Source organism: Octopus bimaculoides, chromosome 3 (assembly GCF_046866305.1).
Source record: "Octopus bimaculoides isolate indiv1 chromosome 3, ASM4686630v1, whole genome shotgun sequence".
Taxonomy (NCBI): Eukaryota; Metazoa; Mollusca; class Cephalopoda; order Octopoda; family Octopodidae; genus Octopus; species Octopus bimaculoides.
In genome coordinates, this window is record NC_142930.1 from 54,000,581 (window position 1) to 54,021,769 (window position 21,189).

Below are 21,189 nucleotides of genomic sequence, written 5' to 3' on the forward strand. Positions count from 1 at the left end.
ATTCCCAGACCGGGCGTTGTGAGTGTTTATTGACTGAAAACACCTAAATCTCCACGAGGCTCCGGCAGGGGATGGTGGCGAACCCTGCTGTACTCTTTCACCACAACTTTCTCTCACTCTTTCTTCCTGTTTCTGTTGTGCCTGTAATTCAAAGGGTCAGCCTTGTCACACTGTGTCACGCTGAATATCCCCGAAAACTACGTTAAGGATACACATGTCTTGGAGTGCTCAGCCACTTGCACGTTAATTTCACGAGCAGGCTGTTCCGTTGATTGGATCAACTGGAACCCTCGACGACTTAAGCGACGGAGTGCCAACAACAACAGATGCAGGCATAGCTGTGTGGTTAAGAGGCTCATGTAGGAACCACAAGAAATGTATAGCAGACTTATCCAGTTCATGTCAGTGAGGAATAATGGACATTGAAATGGTGATAATAAAAGGTTCCATGTAAAAAGCATTGGTGGTGGATGCTGGCACCACGAAAAGAGCACTGATGATGGTGTTTTGTAAAAAAGCACCCAATACACTTTATAAAGTGGTTGGCATTCTGAAGGGCATCCAGCTGTAGAAATCAAGCCAAAACAGACAATGGAACCTGGTGCAGACCCTGGTCTTGTCAGTTCCTGTCAAGCTATCCAACCTATTAGCATGGGTTGGATGGCTTGATGACAGCATGATGAGGATGAGGATGATGATTAGGAGGAGGAGGTCACCAGTGATGATGATGATGATGATGATGGCGAACTCACTTATAAAACTAGTTTTGTGCATGTGTGTTTACTCACTTGGTACTGTGCTATTGATTGTAGGACATCAAATGAAGATGGACATCCAGTATGGCTGGTCATTTTTCATCAGGTTCATGTTTGTAATACTACTAGAAGTAGAAGGATAAACTGGACATGCACTATGGCTTTTTCAAAAAAAAAAAAAAAATTGTAAGTTTGAAATGTAAATGATCCTTTTCATCAGTCTATTGGATCATCATCAGATGATAGACCTGGCCTGAATCATTACAGCAGACTGGACTCTACTGAAACTACCCAAGAGACCAGAGGTGGTTTTAAAACAGTTGATGGATCAAGTCTACTATAGAAGGACAGGTCAGCTTGACAAGCTTCTGTACAGTTGCCAAATTTCTACCCAGCTTCATTTGCATGGTTTGAATCTGACCAAGGATATTGTATAAGACACTTGTGGCATAATGCAATGAAATTAAACTTGAATTGCCCAGTAGACTTCAGAGCCACACATAGATGACTGCTTAACATTGGCTCTTTGTAATGCTACTAGAAGGAATAGAAGTTACATTCAATATGGCAAACTTTTTAGCTTTTTATTGGCTCCTTGTAGATAGAATAACCACACAACCATTATGGTTGTATTTCTTTCTTTTCTTTTTTCTTTTTTTTCTTTCTTTTCTTGTTCTCCCGATATGTTTTAGTGCTAAAAATTGAGTTCTAGCCTGAGTCCAGTTACCATGCATACTCAGTAGTCATCATCATGATTTAATATCCGTTGTCCAAACTGGCATGGGTGGGATGGTTTGAACAGAGCTAGCAAGCTGGGGAGCTGCACCAGACTCCAGTCTGATTTGGTATGGTTTCTATGGCTGGTTGCCCTTCCTAATATTAACTACTTTACAGAGAGTGCTGGGTGCTTTTATGTGACACCACAAAGGCACTTATATGTGGCACTGCACAGGTGCTTTTATGTGAAACTGCACAGGCACTTTTATGTGGTGCCACATGAGTGCTTTTACATGATGCCACATGGAAACTTTTATGTGGCACTACACAGGCACTTATATGTGGTACTGCACAGGTGTTTTTATGTGAAACTGCACAGGCACTTTTATGTGGTGCCACATGGGTGCTTTTACATGATGCCACATGGAAACTTTTATGTGGCACTACACAGGCACTTATATGTGGCACTGCACAGGTGCTTTTATGTGAAACTGCACAGGCACTTTTATGTGGTGCCACATGGGTGCTTTTACATGATGCCACAGGGAAACTTTTATGTGGCACTACACAGGCACTTATATGTGGTACTGCACAGGTGTTTTTATGTGAAACTGCACAGGTACTTTTATGTGGTGCCACATGGGTGCTTTTACATGATGCCACATGGGAACTTTTATGTGACACCACACAGGCACTTTTATGTGACACTGCACAGGTGTTTTTTATGCAGCACTGCCACAAGTGCATTACACCATCAGCAGGATTGGTCTTAATACTTAATACTTAATACTGCTGTAGGTTACAGGTCTGCTTGACTATGATCAGGTGCCAGATCATTTTTTTTATAAAATGCACTGTCTCTGTCTGTTTATCTGTCTGTCTGTCTCTCTTATTTTCTCTCCTTAAATATCTAAATGTCCCTGATGAGCTGATCATTAACAAATTTATTTTCCAGACTAATAACATCATCTTAAGAGATGAAATGCTTTTGATACTTACATCTACCCTACATTTTGATCAGCTTGATGTCTCTAAGCTTCATTTAAAAAGAAGAACAAATGGAGTTTAAACTGATGGAAACATAGTTTATAGGCAGTGTACAAAAAACTAAATTTAGAAATCAAGGCTCTTGGTTTAACCCCTTACCATTTAAACCATCCATATCTGGCCTAACTATTTTAGGCTTCTCACACATATCCTGCAATGTCATTCTAAAAATAAACAATCACATTATTGAAATACTCTTTTACTCTTTTACTTGTTTCAGTCATTTGACTGCGGCCATGCTGGAGCACCGCCTTTAGTCGAGCAAATCGACTTATTCTATCGGTCTCTTTTGCTGAATTGCTAAGTTACGGGGATGTAAACACACCACCATAGGTTGTCAAGCATTGGTGGTGGGACAAACACAGACACAAACACACACATACATATATATATACATATATACGACGGGCTTCTTTCAGTTTCCGTCTACCAAATCCACTCACATGGCTTTGGTCGGCCCGAGGTTATAGTAGAAGACACTTGTCCAAGGTGCCACGCAGTGGGGCTGAACCCGGAACCATGTGGTTGGTAAGCAAACTACTTTATTTCATTTCAATTTGCCATAAAGGCAGTACACAGAGAGTAGCTATGGGCTGGACAAAAACATTAATGAGATGAAATGGATAATAAATATGATGGTATAATGAGAGAAGGCAAAAGCCACCCGCCGAACTTTGCTTCTCTATAACACTGTTCTTTATAAAATTAAATTTTCACATTGAGGCTATGAACCTCGTACATAAAAAGTCATAAATTAAGGCATTTGCCTCTTACGATTTTTCATTACACAATATGAGGCATTCGTCCTCTTAGGTTTTTTCGCCCGATATAGCCTTCGCTTCTCTCAAGCAAAACGATGGGTCTGGGTCGGGCCACTTTTCAATACTGAATTCGCCGAGGGGGAAGGAATTCACCAATGCACTTAAGTGCCTACTCGACACGACCGCCGCAGACACCTGCGGAGGCCAGTCCGGATCCTTAGTACAGTTGAGGACTCCATCTCTCTGACGCTTTCTTTTATTCACAAATTTCTGCAGGGCCCATCCCTTTCGGAATAGGATTAGCCGATCCTTTTCTTCACAGGGTGAGCCCACAGCTTCTACTGTCAGCGGCACAATTCCCACCGACCTGCTTTCCTCCGTTGGTGGCACAATTCCCACCAACGGAGTGTCGGGACACACCGACGGTGCACTATCGAGCACCGGCCGTGCCTCGTTCTTTTTTTTCTTTTTCTTTGGGGGCCACTGGAGTAGGGCGTACTTCTGCCTTTGCTGGAAGGTCCTCCTCCTCCCCCACAATTTTCAGTGGCCAACCATTGTTGCCCACCTTCTTCCTTTTTTTCTTTTTTTCGAGGAGGTTTCCACCTCCTCGACTTCCTCTGTCTCTCCCTCCACTGGGGGAGCCGGGGTAACAACATTTGTTAACTGTTCCAGGACCTTACTCTGGTCCTGGGGACAGTCTTTCTTGATATGACAGGGCTTCAGACACCGGTGGCACTTGGGTTTACGTCCCTCAAAAATTACCGGATATTTCTGGCCGGCCATCCTCAAAAAATCCGGAAATACCAGATCCCTGGCTGATTGGGTCCACAGGGTCAAAACCGCTTTTGCCCCTCACCACTAAGTGAGACATTAAGCACAACCACAGGAAGACATGCGTGGAATTCAGTAAAGGTATTCCAATAATGGTAATCCAGGGCCACAGCAGCAAAATTTTCACAAGTTTTTCGGAGGCGAGATACACCCACAAAAACAACAATTCTCGCACAGTGAGACACAAAAAGTTTTCTTCACTCAAAGTTGCTTTTTTTTTTTTGGCTCAAAGTCAAAACAAAAATTTTGGCTACTGTGGGCAAGTGAACCCGCCTCCCACAAACAGCGAATACAAAATTTGTTCGTACAACGAACACACAAAAAACTCGCCAAGGAAAGCGAAGATGCCACACCGCTGGACAACAATTTACTAAAAAAATAAATAGAAGCAATAAATTGCTGCCCAGCTGAGCAACAAAAACGACTTACCCTGGCAAATTCTTCAAATTTTCCTTCTATAGACAGAGCCGAAAACCATGTCTATCTTCGTTCACAGCAAGTAGCCAGTCTGGCGCACATGCGCAATGAGCAAACCGGAAGTAAGCAAACTACTTACCACACAGCCACTCCTGCGCCTAAATCTTGAAGTTACAAGAAAATGCACGATTAATTCAAAATAATGTGAATAAATAAGCATTACATTTGACGATGTAAATATTGACACATTTATGAGCTATAAAAGGGAGGTTAAATCATCTGAAAAAATTATACTTTTATTCTCTCTGTCTCTGAATTTAGTAACAATCTGTAGGTATCCATGGTGTTTCTATTGTTGTTATTGTCTAGCCCTAAGTCAGCTTTGACTGAGCAGTCCTATAAGATATTGCAACCATAAATTTTTTTTTAAATTTAACCTTGATATGTGTAGCATTACATTATTTATTGTAGCCCTCCCATTTATCAGATGTTAGGGCTTAATTTAAAGAAGATTTAGCTACTGCTTATAGCAGGTTGAGCAACTACCTAGCTAGAGATTAATTCCTTGCTTTGTCCCATTGCACCAATTTTAGGCCAAGTGGATAGTGAGTGGTGTACATACATACATATATTCATACATATATGGAACCACCCACCATAACAGAATTGAGATCCTAAAACCAGGGTGACACATAAAAAGCATCCAGTACACTCTGTAAAGTGGTTGACATTAGGAAGGATATCCAGGTGTAGAAACCAAGCCAAAACTGACTATGGAACCTGGTGTAACCCCTAGCCTTGCCAATTCCTGTCAAGCCATCCAATCCATGCTATCATGGGAAATGGGTATTAAATGATATATATATATATAGCTGTGTGGTTAAGAAGCTTGCTTTGCATTATATGATTTTGAGTTCATTCCCACTGCATAGCACCTTGGGCAGGTGTCTTCTACAATAGTTCTGAGCAAACCAATGCCTTGTAAGTGAATTTGATAGACAGACATTGTGTGGAAGCTTTTTGTGTATATGTGTGTGTGTGTCTTTTTCCCCCACTCTTCAGCTTGACAAAAGAGACTGATAGAATTAGTACCAGACTTTAAAAAATAAGTTTCGAGTCAATTTTACTAAAAGCCTTGAAGGCATGGCTGCAATCCAATGACTGAAACAAGTAAAAGATAAAAGATGTCTTCCCCACCAGCTATGTTCAGTACAACCCCAGTACTAAGATACAAAATAACTCTTTTGCTACTAGTTGATTTGATTCACATGATGCTGGTATAAGAAGCGCTGGTTGTACAGTCACCATGTTTGCAAACCATTGCCCCTACCACCACCACCACCACCACCACAACCACCATTCTTATTTTTTTCTTTTTGTTAGGAGTTATTGAATGCAAGTGAAAGGGCCAAGCAATCAATTCAACATTGTTGTATTGTCATAGCATCTTTGAATGTGATGCTACAGGTCATGGTGTTATTTTGTCTTCCAGTGTTTTTTAACTTTAATAAAACGTCTTTTGCTCTGGAAAAGAAAAAAATATAAAAAAAAAAATGAAAAGAACTGGTCAAAGAAATTGGGCCCAGTTAATGTCTATAGAAACGTATAAATGAAAATTGGGGGAAGAAAAGAAATTGGGAAATACAGAAAGAATGGTAGTTAAGGTGCAGTGGGGCGTAGAAAGCGAAGCTTAAAAATCCTTTCCTTTAGGGCTTTCAATTTTCTCTTTTTATTTTTCATGTTATATTCATTTGTTTGTGTTCTTTTTCTGTTCATTTTTTCTTCCCATCTTTCTTTTCTTTTTCAAGATCATTTCCTTTTCCACTTCTTTCTTTCATTGTTTAATTATTATTCTTTTTTTTTTTTTTTCACTATATCCTTGTTCTTTACTCTTCTTGTAAATGTCAGGTGTGTTGGAAATGATCTGGTCTGATGCAGACAACAGCAATGACAATAACAACAATAATACAGGCATAAGCAAAAGAATGTTTTGCTTTCACACTGACTTACATAAATGCCACACAAAAAACAAAAAAAATATAAGACAAGAACAGACTTATAAACTACGTGACTGACAACTTAAACCCTTCCGTTGAACCTTATTTATCTATGTGTTTAACAGGAATGGTTTGTCACTTCTTCTTGCCTTTACCTTTTGTTTGTCAATTGCTCCCAAGGATTACCTGCATTTTACTTTTTAAGAAAATGTAGAAAGAAAACCAATTAAAATCAAAGCTGTGAATATAAGCATATTTCTATGAATATAATACATGCCATACATAAGTATTTACATGTGCATTGTGTGTTTTCACCATCGTATTTGTATCATATATATATATATATATATATATATATGTGTGTGTGTATGTATATATATATATATATATATATATATATATATATATATATATATGTGTGTGTGTGTGTGTGTGTGTGTGTGTGTGTGTATGTATATATATATATATAGCATATACATATTTATATATATATATATATATATATATATATATATATATATATTGTGGTATGACGTCAGCAACTTGGGAGCTGACCTCTGACCAGAACCGTGAACTAACCAGAATGGTGAGCTGACCGGAAGAGGAAGAAGGGCCGAGGGAGCCTCGATCGGGATTTCGTGCCCTTTTTCGAACGGGGTTGTCATGAGGAGAGGACGTGCCAAGCGATCGTCTAGGTGTTGGGAGAAGCAGCTGCTATTTCTAGTGTTCTTCAGGTTGGGCCAGCTGCGAGGATCGGATACCGCAGGACAGACTTGTGCAAAGGAAGGAAACCAAGGTAAGCCGATTACTTCTACTCGCACGCATACACCACAAGCTATTTCAGCACCACGTGTAAAACTTCGCTGCGATAGCAGCCAAGATTAGAATCGCCAGTGACGTGATCAGGCCTTTTAATAGTGAGGGAGATGTAATGGCCTGGATGCGAAAGATCAGGCTTGTGGCGAAACTGCAAGGGATAAGCGATGTGGCAAGTCTTATGGTGCTATACTTGGAAGGAAGCGCCCTGACTCTGTATTTAGAGATGGGCGAGGAAGAGAAGTTAAGTGCAGAGAAAATCGAGCAGAGATTGAGAGAGGCATATACGGAGAGCGAGTACGCTGCCTTTGTAAAACTGGGGACTGTTAGATGGGGAGGGGGGGTAGAACAGGTGGATGAATACGCGGTGGAAGTGCGTAGGCTGGCCACGTTGGCTGGGTTTACGGGAGAAGGCCTGGACAGAGCAACGCAGCTGGCATTTGTGAGTGGGTTCCCTGATGACATAGGGATTTGATTGCAGCAGTTGCCTGGTGGGAGAAAGATGGCACTCAGTGAGCTTGTAGCACAAGCTCGCTTGTTGACACAACACGTCGGACGAAAGACGATAGTGATGGCGGCGACGGAGGTGTGTTCCAACAGACGACAGCTGGAGAAAAGCGTGAGGAAGCCTACCGAGCAACGACAGCACCGTTCTCGGGCCGGTGTTTTAAATGTCAGGGGTCGCACGTAGCTAGGGAATGCGCCAAATCGGGGCCCATCTGCTATCGATGCAGGAAGGCGGGGCACATCACCCATGATTGCGACCAGGGAATCGACCGTGGGGAAGTTGCTGCCTCTCAAACTTTCCCCGCAACCGAGTAGAGGCGCTTGTGGAGACGCTGCCCGTAGTCGAGGTCAAGGCTGAGGGGAAGAAGCTCAAGGCCCTCGTGGACACGGGTTGCACAACTACCCTCGTGACACCAAGGGTAGCGAAGAAATGGGATGGGGCGAGTAGCATCCGGGCAGTCGACGGCAGAGACATCCGTTGCAAGGGCAGCTGCAGTGTGGAGATAGCGTTGCCAAGTGCGGCGCTAAGGCTACGGGTAATCATGATCGAATATGTGATAGACGGGGTTGATGTCGTGTTGGGGATGGACGCCATCAACCGTCTTGGTGGTGTTAGGATTGTAGGAGATGAGGTCACATTCGGAAGTGTGGGGGCATCGTGCGCCGTGAGTCGGGACCGCCAGGGAGAGCAGAGCCCTGTCAGGGACAGCGCCACTTACACCATCGAGGACAGAGATTTTCAGGTGGCGTTCGATGGTCGGAGGTGGATGATAGAGTGGCGATGGAAAGACGAGCCCCCACTATTAAAGAACAGGGTGAGCTGCTACCAGCATACCTTGAAAGGTCACGCCGGGGTTGAGTTCGACGAGGAGGTAGAGAGATGGATCAAGGAAGGAGTCCTTGTCCTGTGGAAAGAGGAGGTGGTGAGCGGAGTGCTACCTCTGATGGCGGTGGTGCAGCCAACGAAGGGAAAAGTCAGACCGGTGTTGGACTTTAGGAAGCTGAACGAACATATATCGTGCCACACAGGAGGCGAGGCAACGAACGTTTGTAGTGAGACGTTGCGTGTGTGGAGACAGTTGACCAAGGCAGCGACGATCGTCGACTTGAAGTCAGCATATTTGCAGCTCCATGTGAGTAGCAAGCTGTGGCGATATCAGCTGGTGCGGCACAAGGGCCGGACGTACTGGGTTTTGGGCTGAATTCTGCTCCAAAAATCATGGCAATGGTGCTCAAGTCCATCCTAGGGAAAGAGGAGAAGATAAGGAAGGCCACCAGTTCCTACATTGACGACATTTTGGTTGACGAGACTGTAGTGCCAGCCATGTACGTAGGAGAATGCCTGAGCCTGGTGTAGCCATCTGGTTTCACCAGTCCTCAGTCAAATCGTCCAACCCATGCTAGCATGGAAAGCGGACGTTAAACGACGACGACGACGATGTGTGAGGGGATAGATGGATATGGACACACATGTGTACCCACATATATATATATGATCTTGAATCATTTAAATGATGATACTGGTGATATATATACATATAGGTACAGGTGTGACTGTGTGGTAAGAAGTTTGCTTCCCAACCACATGGTTCGAGGTTCAATCCCATTGGGTAGCACCTTGGGCAAGTCTCTTCTACTATAGCCTTGGGCTGACCAAAGCCTTGTGAGTGGATTTGGTAAACGGAAACTGAAAGAAGCCTGTCACATATTTGTGTGTGTGTGTATGTGGCTGTGCTCGTCCCCCCCTATCACCACTTGACAACCGGTGTTGGTGTGTTTACGTCCCCCATAACTTAGCAGCTCGTCCTGGTGTCAAGGCGGTGTTCCAGCATGGCCACAGTCAAATGACTATAACAGGTAAAAGAATAAATGAGTATATATAATACACACACACACACACACACACAATAAATCACCCAACCCATACTACTATAGAAAACGGATGTAATATGATGATGATGATGATGATGATGATTTTTATATGCATTTACTTATGTATATGTGTCTGTAATTTCAATTATATGTGTACTTAGGTGCACGCACACACACACACACACACACACACACACACACATGTACAGTTGTGTAAGTCTGTACAATCTGTATACTATTCTGTTGGCAATTGTTGTATATGTATTCATTTGAAGGTGTTGCCTGTCTGTGTTGCTAGTGTATGGCTAGTCAATGAATCTGAATAACCACAGCCCTGCAAATAGAAACCTTTAACCATTGTAATTATCACGTTTATGATCTCAGTAAGCCAGTTTAGACTATTTTGTGGCAGTTGGTCATACTCTGTCTGTGTGTCTCTGTGACTTTCTCTTATGTGTGTGTGTGTGTGTGCATATCTGTCCATTTCTCTCTTGCTCTCTTTCTCTCCCTCTCTCTCTTTCTCCCTCTTTCTTTTTAATATGTATGCTTGTATGTATGTTTATGCCCTCACATATATTTGTCTACATGTATACAGATATGTGTGTGTGTATTATATATATATATATATATATATATATATATACCACTCTCTGAGTGGTTGGCGTTAGGAAGGGCATCCAGCTGTAGAAACTCTGCCAAATCAGACTGGAGCCTGGTGTTGCCATCCGGTTTCACCAGTCCTCAGTCAAATCGTCCAACCCATGCTAGCATGGAAAGCGGACGTTAAACGATGATGATGATGATGATGATGATATAGGCGTAGGAGTGGCTGTGTGGTAAGTAGCTTGCTTACCAACCACATGGTCCCGGGTTCAGTCCCACTGCGTGGCATCTTGGACAAGTGTCTTCTACTATAGCCTCGGGCCGACCAATGCCTTGTGAGTGGATTTGGTAGACGGAAACTGAAAGAAGCCTGTCGTATATATGTATATATATATGTATGTGTGTATGTGTTTGTATGTCTGTGCTTGTCCCCCCAACATCGCTTGACAACCGATGCTGGTGTGTTTATGTCCCTGTAACTTAGCGGTTCGGCAAAAGAGACCGAAAGAATAAGTACTAGGCTTCCAAAGAATAAGTCCTGGGGTCGATTTGCTCGACTAAAGGCGGTGCTCCAGTATGGCCACAGTCAAAAGACTGAAACAAGTAAAAGAGTAAGAGTAAAGAGTATACTATGTTTGTCAGAATACATTATGCGTGGTTGTGTGGTAAGAAACTTGCCTGATCTAATCTCTCACACTTATCCTACAATGTCATTCTAAAAATAGACAATGACATCATCAAGATCTCAAATCTGTGACATAATACATGATTAATTGAAAATAATATGAATAAATAAACTTTACATGTCAGAGTAATTTGAAAGCTAAAGGGTTAACGTAGCATACTGGTGGGTGTAGATTTGCCACTTGGTCAGATGTGCTTTTGGATGACATCTAGAACGTTTGTTCTTGTATGTGCCTGTGTGTGTGTGTGTGTGTGTGTGTGTGTGTGAGTGTGTGTGTGCGTATGTGTGCATGTGTATGTGTGCATGTGCGTGCGTGTGTATAGCAGCTCCACTAACTCATGTAGGTGAGGTGCACTTATACTTTGCATGAGGGTCAATCGTTGTTTAAAGTTGAAATGCGCACAAATATATTTGCACACATACAAATCTATAAATTACAGGCCTGTATACATGTGTGTGTGTGTAACACTTTGACTACCTTGTTGTCCATTGAGTTCTCATATTATTTCACTTCTCAATGAAACCCTGCACTTGAAGTATTTGGTATTTCTGCTCTTTTCATGTTAGTGTACATTCCTCCACTGCTTGCTTCCTCTAATTATATTTGGATATAAGTCTGCATATTTGTATATTATATGTTTAACTCTATGTGTGTATGTGTTTCTCTGTTTATACATTGATTTTTCTTATTTTATCATTTTCAATTTCTCATTCACTATCTCTTACTCTTTCTCTCTCAGTCACTCTCTCTTTGATTCAGTTTATGTGACTCTCCCTGACTCCCCCTCTCTCTCTGCCCTATCGATTGGCCCTGTCACTCATATGTACATTCTCTCACTCACACAGACTTGAGCACACATGTACGCATACATTAAAGGGAAGCAAATATTTATATTTTAACTTATAAGACCATTGATGTTGACTTTATCAGTTGATTTGTAAATCAAGATCGGTTTCCAGAAATTGCATAACAAAAATCTATTGCTTGTAAATTTATTTGCTAAGAAAATGTATCATTACCATTATCAAAGATAGTGAATTGACAGCATTATTAGAGCACAGTGCTTTGGATGAGATAGTTTGTAGCAGGGTTGGTCCCAGGAATTTTTCGAAGGGATGGCACAAGTTGAGAAGGGAATACAGTTCCAGGAGAAAAGGTTGTAATAACATTATTTAGAAGGGTGCACTTCTTTTCTTGAGGGGGTCACGTGCCTCTCAGACTGCCACCCCCTTGGGTCTGCCCCTGTGTAGTATTTGAGTAGTGACTTCGTCTGTTTCTTAGTTTAACACAAACATCTGGCTCTCGAGTATTTTTAGTAGAGTTCACCCTTGTGCAAGCATTTGAGCCAGATTTCTGGTTTGAAGTTAACTCTCATTTTCAACCACTGCCTTTTCCTGTCTGAGTAAATGGTAGAAAAAAAAAATCCTATGCTGAAGAATTTTCTGTGATAGAAATGCGGGAATAGTAGGTAAGGATTATTTTTAGATTGAAACATTAAAACATTAAAGGTTACTATTTGATAGAAATACCCTGATTATAAATAAGCATTCTAAAAGTTTTCTAAGGAAAAGTTAAAGATTACAGGAAAAGCTGTTTATTTTTACAGTGAAAGTGACTTGATAGTTTGTGAATACTACATAAGTTATTGCTGTAGCTTTGGGTATTAGGTTACTGTTTCTCTCTCATTTTGATATCAGCATTGCAGGACATGTTACTGAAAGTGTATTACATATTTCCATTCACTTTTGGCTCACTACCAGAGGAAACTAGGAGTGAATTACAGCTACTGCTCTATTCAAGAGAACTGTTTGATTCATCGACTGTACGAAGTATATGAGTGACTGACTGAATCAATAACCAGGTCAGGGAGTGAGAGTATTTCTTGTGTGTTATTATGGTTGATGAAAAAACAACAACTAATTAACTTCAGAGTGAAAAGATGCATTCAATTTCAGTATCAAGAGGCAAGGATACAAGGGTGAACTTTGTGAATATATTTACCTGTTGAGTTGAACCAAACAAACTTTGTGGTATAGAGATCATAATGTGCACTGATTTGTGTATATATGAAAAAGATTAAATTCCAGTCTTGATATGTTCTATTGCTCTGTTCTGTCTTGTTTGTTTTAATCTGATTTTCTATAAAGAAATAGTTTCTAACTCAATATGGTTATGAGTTTATGAATGGAAGCTCCTCACAAGATTTGTAAGTGATATTCTTGCATGTTAGACTGTGTTTATGTATTAAATATTTTAGTTAACTTAACTGAAGGTTACTAGCATTATTGTTTAGAACTAGTCATATCTTGTAATTTCATTCACTTATCAATGATATACTGATATATCTGTAATGATCACGCCTTGACATATAGTTCAGGGCCATCTTAATAGCATTATTAGGTCCTAGGCAACTAAATGCACTGGGCCCTATACAATATATTTACTGCCAGCAAGCCACTGCATATATATATCAGAAATGGAGCCCTAGACCCTTGCAGCCCCCAGGCAATTGCTCAGTGACCCCATGCCTTAAGATGGTACTGCTTATGCTGTCAAACATAGAATAGTGATGTTGCTGTAATGCTTCTACTTGAACTAATATGACAATGCCTGGCATTGTTCATTAACAAGTGATAGCTCACTTATACCATTAAATGTTGTTTTAACGTTTCTACTTAAATAGCTGGTAGCATCTCAATTGTATCAAAGATATTGCTCTGCCTCAACTTGTAGTGTGCTACACGGATCAGTAACATAAGTATAATCATCCACATTAATTGATAATATGTACCACATGGGTCAGTGGTACTACTAAAATACCCTTTCTGATAGTGATACAACAGTAATGTACCCTACCTAATGTACCTGCTGGCAGTATCTTACATAGATATGTTGTACAATTGTAGTGTACTTACTGTAACTGATGGAACATATCTCACCTGAATCCATCATATTTCTATTACACTTTTGGTTAGCCAATGCTGAAAGAGTGTCTACTCTCTCTCTTCTCTTTCTTGACTAACCTTCCTATCAGTTCTTGGATTTTAACAGAATTAGTAGCATTCCTCCACTTTAGACATATGAAATACAGCTCATTATATAAAACATACGTGCACACATACACATACACACACACACACACACACACACACACATATATATATATATATATATATATATATATATATATATATATATATATATATATATCCTTCTCTTTCATAGATACTTGTTTTTGAAGATGCACCGAATGGAGTTCTTTCTGGTGTTTCTGCTGGAATGCAGGTTGTCTGGGTGCCAGATTCCCGTGCCAACCGTTCACAGCTTCTGGACAAAGTTTCTATTATATTAGACACACTGGAAGACTTCCAACCAGAATTGTTTGGCTTACCTCCGTTTGACGAATGTCATCCCTAGACTGATAGCAGAGAAGCAGCCACCACACAGATGGTAAGATTTTATTGCTTTTTAGCAGAGGCAAAATGTCTTTGTTGTTGTTGTTGTTGTTGTTGTTGTTGTTGTTGTTGTTGTTGTCAATACTTGTATTATTACCAAGTCAAAACAAAAGTCTTATTTAAAATCATTTAAGAATATCAATCATTATTATCTTTTGATTTTTATCAATGACATACTGCTCATCTTTGTGTGTATGTGTTTATATGTATTTCTGTGTTAGTGTTTACATTAAAAGTGGTAGGTTGTAAGAGGTTGATAATAAACTAAACAGTTGAGCAAGTTGACTGAAACCAGTCAACTAGAGATGCTGCTCTACCTAACATATGGAATGTTATAAATTTGAGAGCAAGTTCAAGTACAGTCTACAGCAGTGATGTCACTCAGCTCTCAATTATAATTTAGTGTGATGCTGCAAACAGTTAGTTCAGTACATGTTTCTGTAATAAACAGAAGGGAAATGAGAAAAGCTAACAATGCAGTGAAGAAAGTTGGAAAGCCTTTATCTATTTCAGGCACAAAGCCCATCTTCAGAAGGATAAGTCAAAGAAATGTGTGTCAACCTAGATTCTGGTGTTTGGCAGGATCTATATAGACACAGATAAGGACTTTCGAGCGAGATCGTTGCCAGTGCCTCTGGACTGGTTCTTGTGCGGGTGGCACATAAAATACACCATTTTGAGCGTGGCCATTGCCAGTACCGCCTGACTGGCCTTCGTGCGGGTGACACGTAAAAGCACCCACTACACTCTCTGAGTGGTTGGCGTTAGGAAGGGCATCCAGCTGTAGAAACTCTGCCAAATCAGATTGGAGCCTGGTGTTACCATCTGGTTTCACCAGTCCTCAGTCAAATCGTCCAACCCATGCTAGCATGGAAAGCGGACGTTAAACGACGATGATGATGATGATGTTGATATATATATATATATATATATATATATATATATATATATATATATATATATATTAAATTCAGATTTTGATAAACGTAAACAAACAAACGAAGTTTGCTTTTAGAACCATTGACACAGGTAGACATATATGTGTACCTGTGTAATTGTTTACATTCACATTCTTAAAAAATTGCAAGCTATGAGTGGTGGTGTCATCTCTTCTACTATGAACAATTCACCACTTTCTACAGGCAAATAAGGACCTATAGTTTTCTGCCAACTCAGTGGTTTCATTCTTGGCCACACGATTTGTCATGGCATGTCAATCTGACCTTCCATAGTTCTTTTAATAGCTTTCTATAAAAAGTCTGCCTGTTATATCAATATCCAACTATTAAGTCTCTTCCAGGTGTTTTTTCATTATGCAGTTTGCTTGCAGTTATTATGGAAGTTTTCGGATACCTATCTTTATATCCTGCTCAACCTGGACATACCACTGATGAAAATGGTACTACAGCACCAATAAACTATTCATGATGAAGTAAGCACTTTTCTCATTTTATTTACACTGTACATTTAAACCAAGATCTACTTCAGTGCTATAAAAAAAAAACCATGGTGACACTTCTATCAGATATATGAAGTAGTTAAAAAAAAATACTAGGAGAAGCTAACCCCAACTTAAACACCTTTGCAATAAACCAGCTTTGGCAACAAAGCAACTAAGATCTTTCTTTGCAAAAAAATGGCTTGCTTTTGTTATGCTAATTAATCTTCTCATTGAGAACTGGCCAAAGTTTGCCAGAAGAGAGACTTAAAATAAAGCAAAGAAACCACTGTAGCCATCACTAAATCCTTGTGTAGCTGACTCAAGAGGGGAATATATTCAACGTGGAAACATCTTGAGACCATAGTTCATAGAAAACTTTCTTACTTTTATGAAACTATCATTGAACTACAGACCATTCTCAACAAGATTAAGGAAAAATCCAACTGCTGCAATGTTGAAACTTATCAACAACATCACTGGAGAGTACATGGAATCATGTGATGTCAATTACTGGAATATTAATCCCTTCATATATACAGCTGCAATCACTCTTAAATAACATCAAGGAGATATCTGCAGTATATATGGGGATGAAGTTACTAAGCAGAAGCAACCGAGATGGAAACAAAACTTGGAGAAAGCATCAACAATCTGCATTGCCATATTGGATGGTTAAATATAATAAAATGTAAGGGGTATAATGAATGAGCTTACATTTCACCAATTACATCTTATGTATAAATTAGTAAAACTCTACAGTGACTCTTCACACCAAGCACTTGAGAGAAAGGTAATAACTCTAAAGCATGAATTTAAAACACTGAATGAAAAACTCTGCTATCACAGGCATTATACAGAGAGAAGAGGAATGAAGCATTACTGTTAAGAAAGCTCCCTTTTGAGAAGATCTTCAATCATTCTGCTCTAAAATCTGTGATGTAAAGTGGGATTTCAACCTTAACCCTTTCGTTACTGTATTTATTTTGAGATGCTCTGTGCTTCTTTCAATTACTTCAAATATAACAAAGAATTTTGTAAAATAACTTAGTTATCATTAAGCTCGTGTTAGGAACATAAATTGTGACTAAGGTTTGGTGGAAGATTTTAATTCAAAACTTATGAAAACAAGACATTTGTACTACAGAGCCAGAGCCGGTTTTAGCCGGGTTGGTAATGAAAGGGTTAATGCTTGAGGGGTAAATACAGTTAGGAGAGAATACTTTACCAACATTGTCAGTGAAACACTTCATATATCCAATAGAAGTGTCATCATGGGTTTTTTTAATGGCACTGAAGTAGATTTTGGTTTTAAATGTAGAGTGCAAATAAAATGAGAAGAGTACTTACTTCATCATGAATAGCTTATTGGTGCTGTAGTGCTGTCGCATCATCAGTGGTATTGTTATTAGTTTTAGCAGAATTCCGTGAGGTATAAAGTATATTTTTTTTTAAATCCAGTTAAAAAATACTTTCTTGGTAAGTAAAACATGTAAAAAGTGTTTCTTTTATTTGTAACAGAAGAAATAAGCTAGTTACTGATTTAGGCTGGAGGATTTGGCATAATTGTAGAAAACATTCAAAAAGGAATTTCAAATAGTCCTCTACAGCTGCACATCTAATGTTGGTGGCACCATGTGGTGTATATATGTGTATATATATATTGGAAGGTTTGGAGGTGATGTACAGGAATTATATTATAGAAAAAAATTAAGGTACTCAGAAATCTGGATGGTTGTACATTTACAGATTTTTATTAATGTCACATCATCATCATCATCATCATCGTTTAACGTCCGCTTTCCATGCTAGCATGGGTTGGACGATTTGACTGAGGACTGGTGAAACCGGATGGCAACACCAGGCTCCAGTCTAATTTGGCAGAGTTTCTACAGCTGGATTCCCTTCCTAACGCCAACCACTCAGAGAGTGTAGTGGGTGCTTTTACGTGTCACCCGCACGAAAATGGCCACGCTCGAAATGGTGTCTTTTATGTGCCACCCGCACAAGCCAGTCCAGGGGCACTGGCAACGATCTCGCTCGAAAATCCTACGGGAGCCAGTCAGGCGGTACTGGCAACGGCCACGCTCAAAATGGTGCATCTCATGTGCCACCCGCACAAGAACCAGTCCAGGGGCACTGGCAACGATCTTACTTGGCTTGCCGGGTCTTCTCACGCACAGCACATTTCCAAAGGTCTCGGTCAGTAGTCATCGCCTCGGTGAGGCCCAATGTACGAAGGTCTAGCCTCACCACCTCAGCCCAGGTCTTCCTGGGCCTACCTCTTCCAAGGGTTCCCTCAACTGTTAGGGTGTGGCACTTTTTCACGCAGCTATTCTCATCCATTCTCACCACATGTCCATACCAGCGCAATCGTCTCTCTTGCACATCACAACTGATGCTTCTAATGTTCAGCTTTTCTCTCAAGATACTTACACTCTGACGGGTATGCACATTGACATTACACATCCAACGGAGCATACTGGCTTCATTCCTTGCGAGCTTACGTATGTCCTCAGCATTTACAGCCCATGTTTCACTGCCATGTAGCATGGCTGTTCGTACGCATGCGTCATACAGTCTGCCTTTTACTCTGAGTGAGAGTCCCTTTGTCGCCAGCAGGGGTAAGAGCTCTCTAAACTTTGCCCAGGCTATTCTTATTCTAGCAGCTACACTTTCAGCGCACCCACCCCCACTACTAACTTGGTCGCCCAGATAGCGGAAGCTATCGACTACCTCTAGTTTTTCACCCTGGAATGAGATAGAAGTTGTTTCCTGTTTGTTTACAGTCTTTATTGCACCTGAACATCTGCCACAAACAAAAACTAACTTGCTAGTTAACCTGCCTTTGATGTTGCTGCACCTCTTATGTGTCCATAGCTTGCACCGGGTACATCTTATAGAGTTACTACCTACTCCTTTTCTACATACTGAGCAGGGCCATCTACCTGAAGGGGTTTGTGTTTTATCTACCTTCCTACTTATTAGGATTTTGGTTTTAGCTAGGTTGACTCTAAGGCCCTTCAATTCTAGACCTTGCTTCCACACCTGAAACTTCTCCTCTAGTTCTGATAGTGACTCCGCAATTAGGGCAAGGTCATCAGCATAGAGGAGCTCCCAGGGGCAACCTGTCTTGAACTCCTCTGTGATTGCCTGGAGGACTATGATAAATAAGAGGGGGCTGAGGACGGAACCTTGGTGGACCCCTACCTCTACCCGGAATTCATTGCTGTACTCATTTCCAACCCTCACCTTACTGGCAGCATCTCTGTACATGGCTCGCACAGTTCTCACTAACCATTCTTCTATCCCAAGTTTCCTCATTGACCACCAGATAAGGGATCGGGGGACCCTGTTAAAGGCTTTCTCCATGTCAACGAAAGCCAGGTACAGAGGTTTATCCTTAGCTAGGTATTTCTCCTGCAACTGTCTCACTAGAAATAAGGCATCAGTAGTGCTTTTACCTGGCACAAACCCAAACTGCATCTCATCTAAATTGATTCGCTCCCTAATTAGTTGGGCTATGACCCTCTCTGTAACTTTCATAACCTGATCTAACAGCTTGATGCCTCTGTAATTATATGTATCTAAAGCGTCACCTTTACCTTTGTAGCAGTTGACTATGATGCTGCTACACCAGTCATTGGGTATGACTCCTTCGTGTATCACCTGGTTCGTAATACGGGTGACTAGGCTATAGCCAACACTGCCAGATATTTTGAGCATCTCTGCAGTGATTCCTGATGGGCCGGGGGCTTTCCCGGTCATCATACTCTTAATTGCTTTATCTACCCTGGTACTATCAACTCGGATAGCTGGTCCCTCTATTGGGTCGACATACGGCAGGCTCTCTTTCTCCCATTCATTCTCTTTATTAAGCAATCTATCGTAGTGGCATCTCCAGACCTCTTTCTTTGCATCCTCATTTAATGCAAGCGTACCATCATCCATGCGAACACATTTCTCTCCTACAACATCACTATTCTCTCTCCTACACTGTCTTGCAACCCGAAATACCTCGAGTCTTTGGTCCTCACGGCGCAGAACATTGGCAAATCTTTCCTTATCTGCTTCCCCTCTGGCTAAATAAACCTGTCGCCTAGCCTCCCTTCTGGCACATTGGTACAATTCCCTGCTACCACCGTTCTTCCAGTCCTTCCAGGCCTGTTTCTTTTGTCTAATAGCCCTGTCTACCTCCTTGTTCCACCACCACGTTACTCTGGGTCAAGAGAGAGAGGGGGGACCAGTCAAGCAGCACATCACGCTGTAATTCTTGGGCTGAGAAATCAACACTTAAAAGCCATAATTTTAAGGAACGATAAGAATTTTTGAATAAAGGAAAATGGGTAGGGGTGGGTAGGTACCGTCAGCGAGTAGATAGGGCTCTTAATTGTAGATTTTAAATATTTGAGAGACAACAATGCATAGTTTTATAAATCATATAAAACGCTTTTCACCTAATCGTGTAGGATTTTCAAATTTTTTTGATTTCACCTTGTGTATATATATATATATATATATATATATATATATATATATATATATATATATATGTATATAATGTCATTTATATATTTTTCCGTTTCTGCCAGAATTATTATCTTGAAATGATTTCATTAAACTTAAAATAATAATCTATTAGGTTATCATTGGGACAACCTTTTATCTCATAGTTAACTAACTTCTTTTTTCTTTCTTTTTTTTTTATAGTAATTTTCACCACAGAAAGTTGACCGATAACAAAGGAATAGTGGTAATTCTTTTGCAGTGAAGACTGTCCTTTTGAAAACAATTAACTTCTTCAACTTTGAAATTTGAAGTTACCAGAAATATTTGGAATCAACTGAAATCAGTTTCTTTTCTCATAAGTATTTTTAATTGAGTAATGAATAACCGAATTTCCGGTGAAGTTTTATAATTCAATCTTTGTGATCAATGATCAAATTGCTTTACATAAACTATCTTTAAAACTATACATGCATGTTGTTTGTGTTAAATCAAAATTGGTGTTGTCGTTGCTACTGTTGTTATTCATTAGTCTAAGCCAGCCTGTGATTGATTGAAAGATGTTTCGGCATATCTAAGACTACATTATCTAATGAGTGCTTCCCATTTTCGAGATAGCAAGGAGTTATTTTTAGAGAGACTTGGCTACCATTTCTGAAACATCAAATGACCTTATAGAACCTCTTTGTAGAGAAATAAAGGCATAATAGATGAGTGCGATGGTGTATGTACTAGACATTAATATTCTGGGTGTTTTCCCCAAATAACACAAAGCATATAT

At 40.4% G+C, this 21,189-nt stretch overlaps 1 protein-coding gene across 2 annotated transcripts in view; it reads left to right on the top strand.

Moving 5' to 3' along the window:
* LOC106877710 (pseudouridine-5'-phosphatase) overlaps positions 1-20,877 on the top strand; it is a 210,908-nt gene extending 190,031 nt beyond the window's left edge. For both annotated transcript variants that reach the window (XM_014926666.3, XM_089348987.1), the window contains 2 exons: positions 14,235-14,459; positions 20,613-20,877. In XM_014926666.3, the coding sequence (XP_014782152.2) occupies positions 14,235-14,426 (192 nt within the window). In that variant the 3' untranslated portion in view covers positions 14,427-14,459; positions 20,613-20,877. The remainder of the gene's footprint in view (positions 1-14,234; positions 14,460-20,612) is intronic.
* Positions 20,878-21,189: the final 312 nt, after the last annotated feature.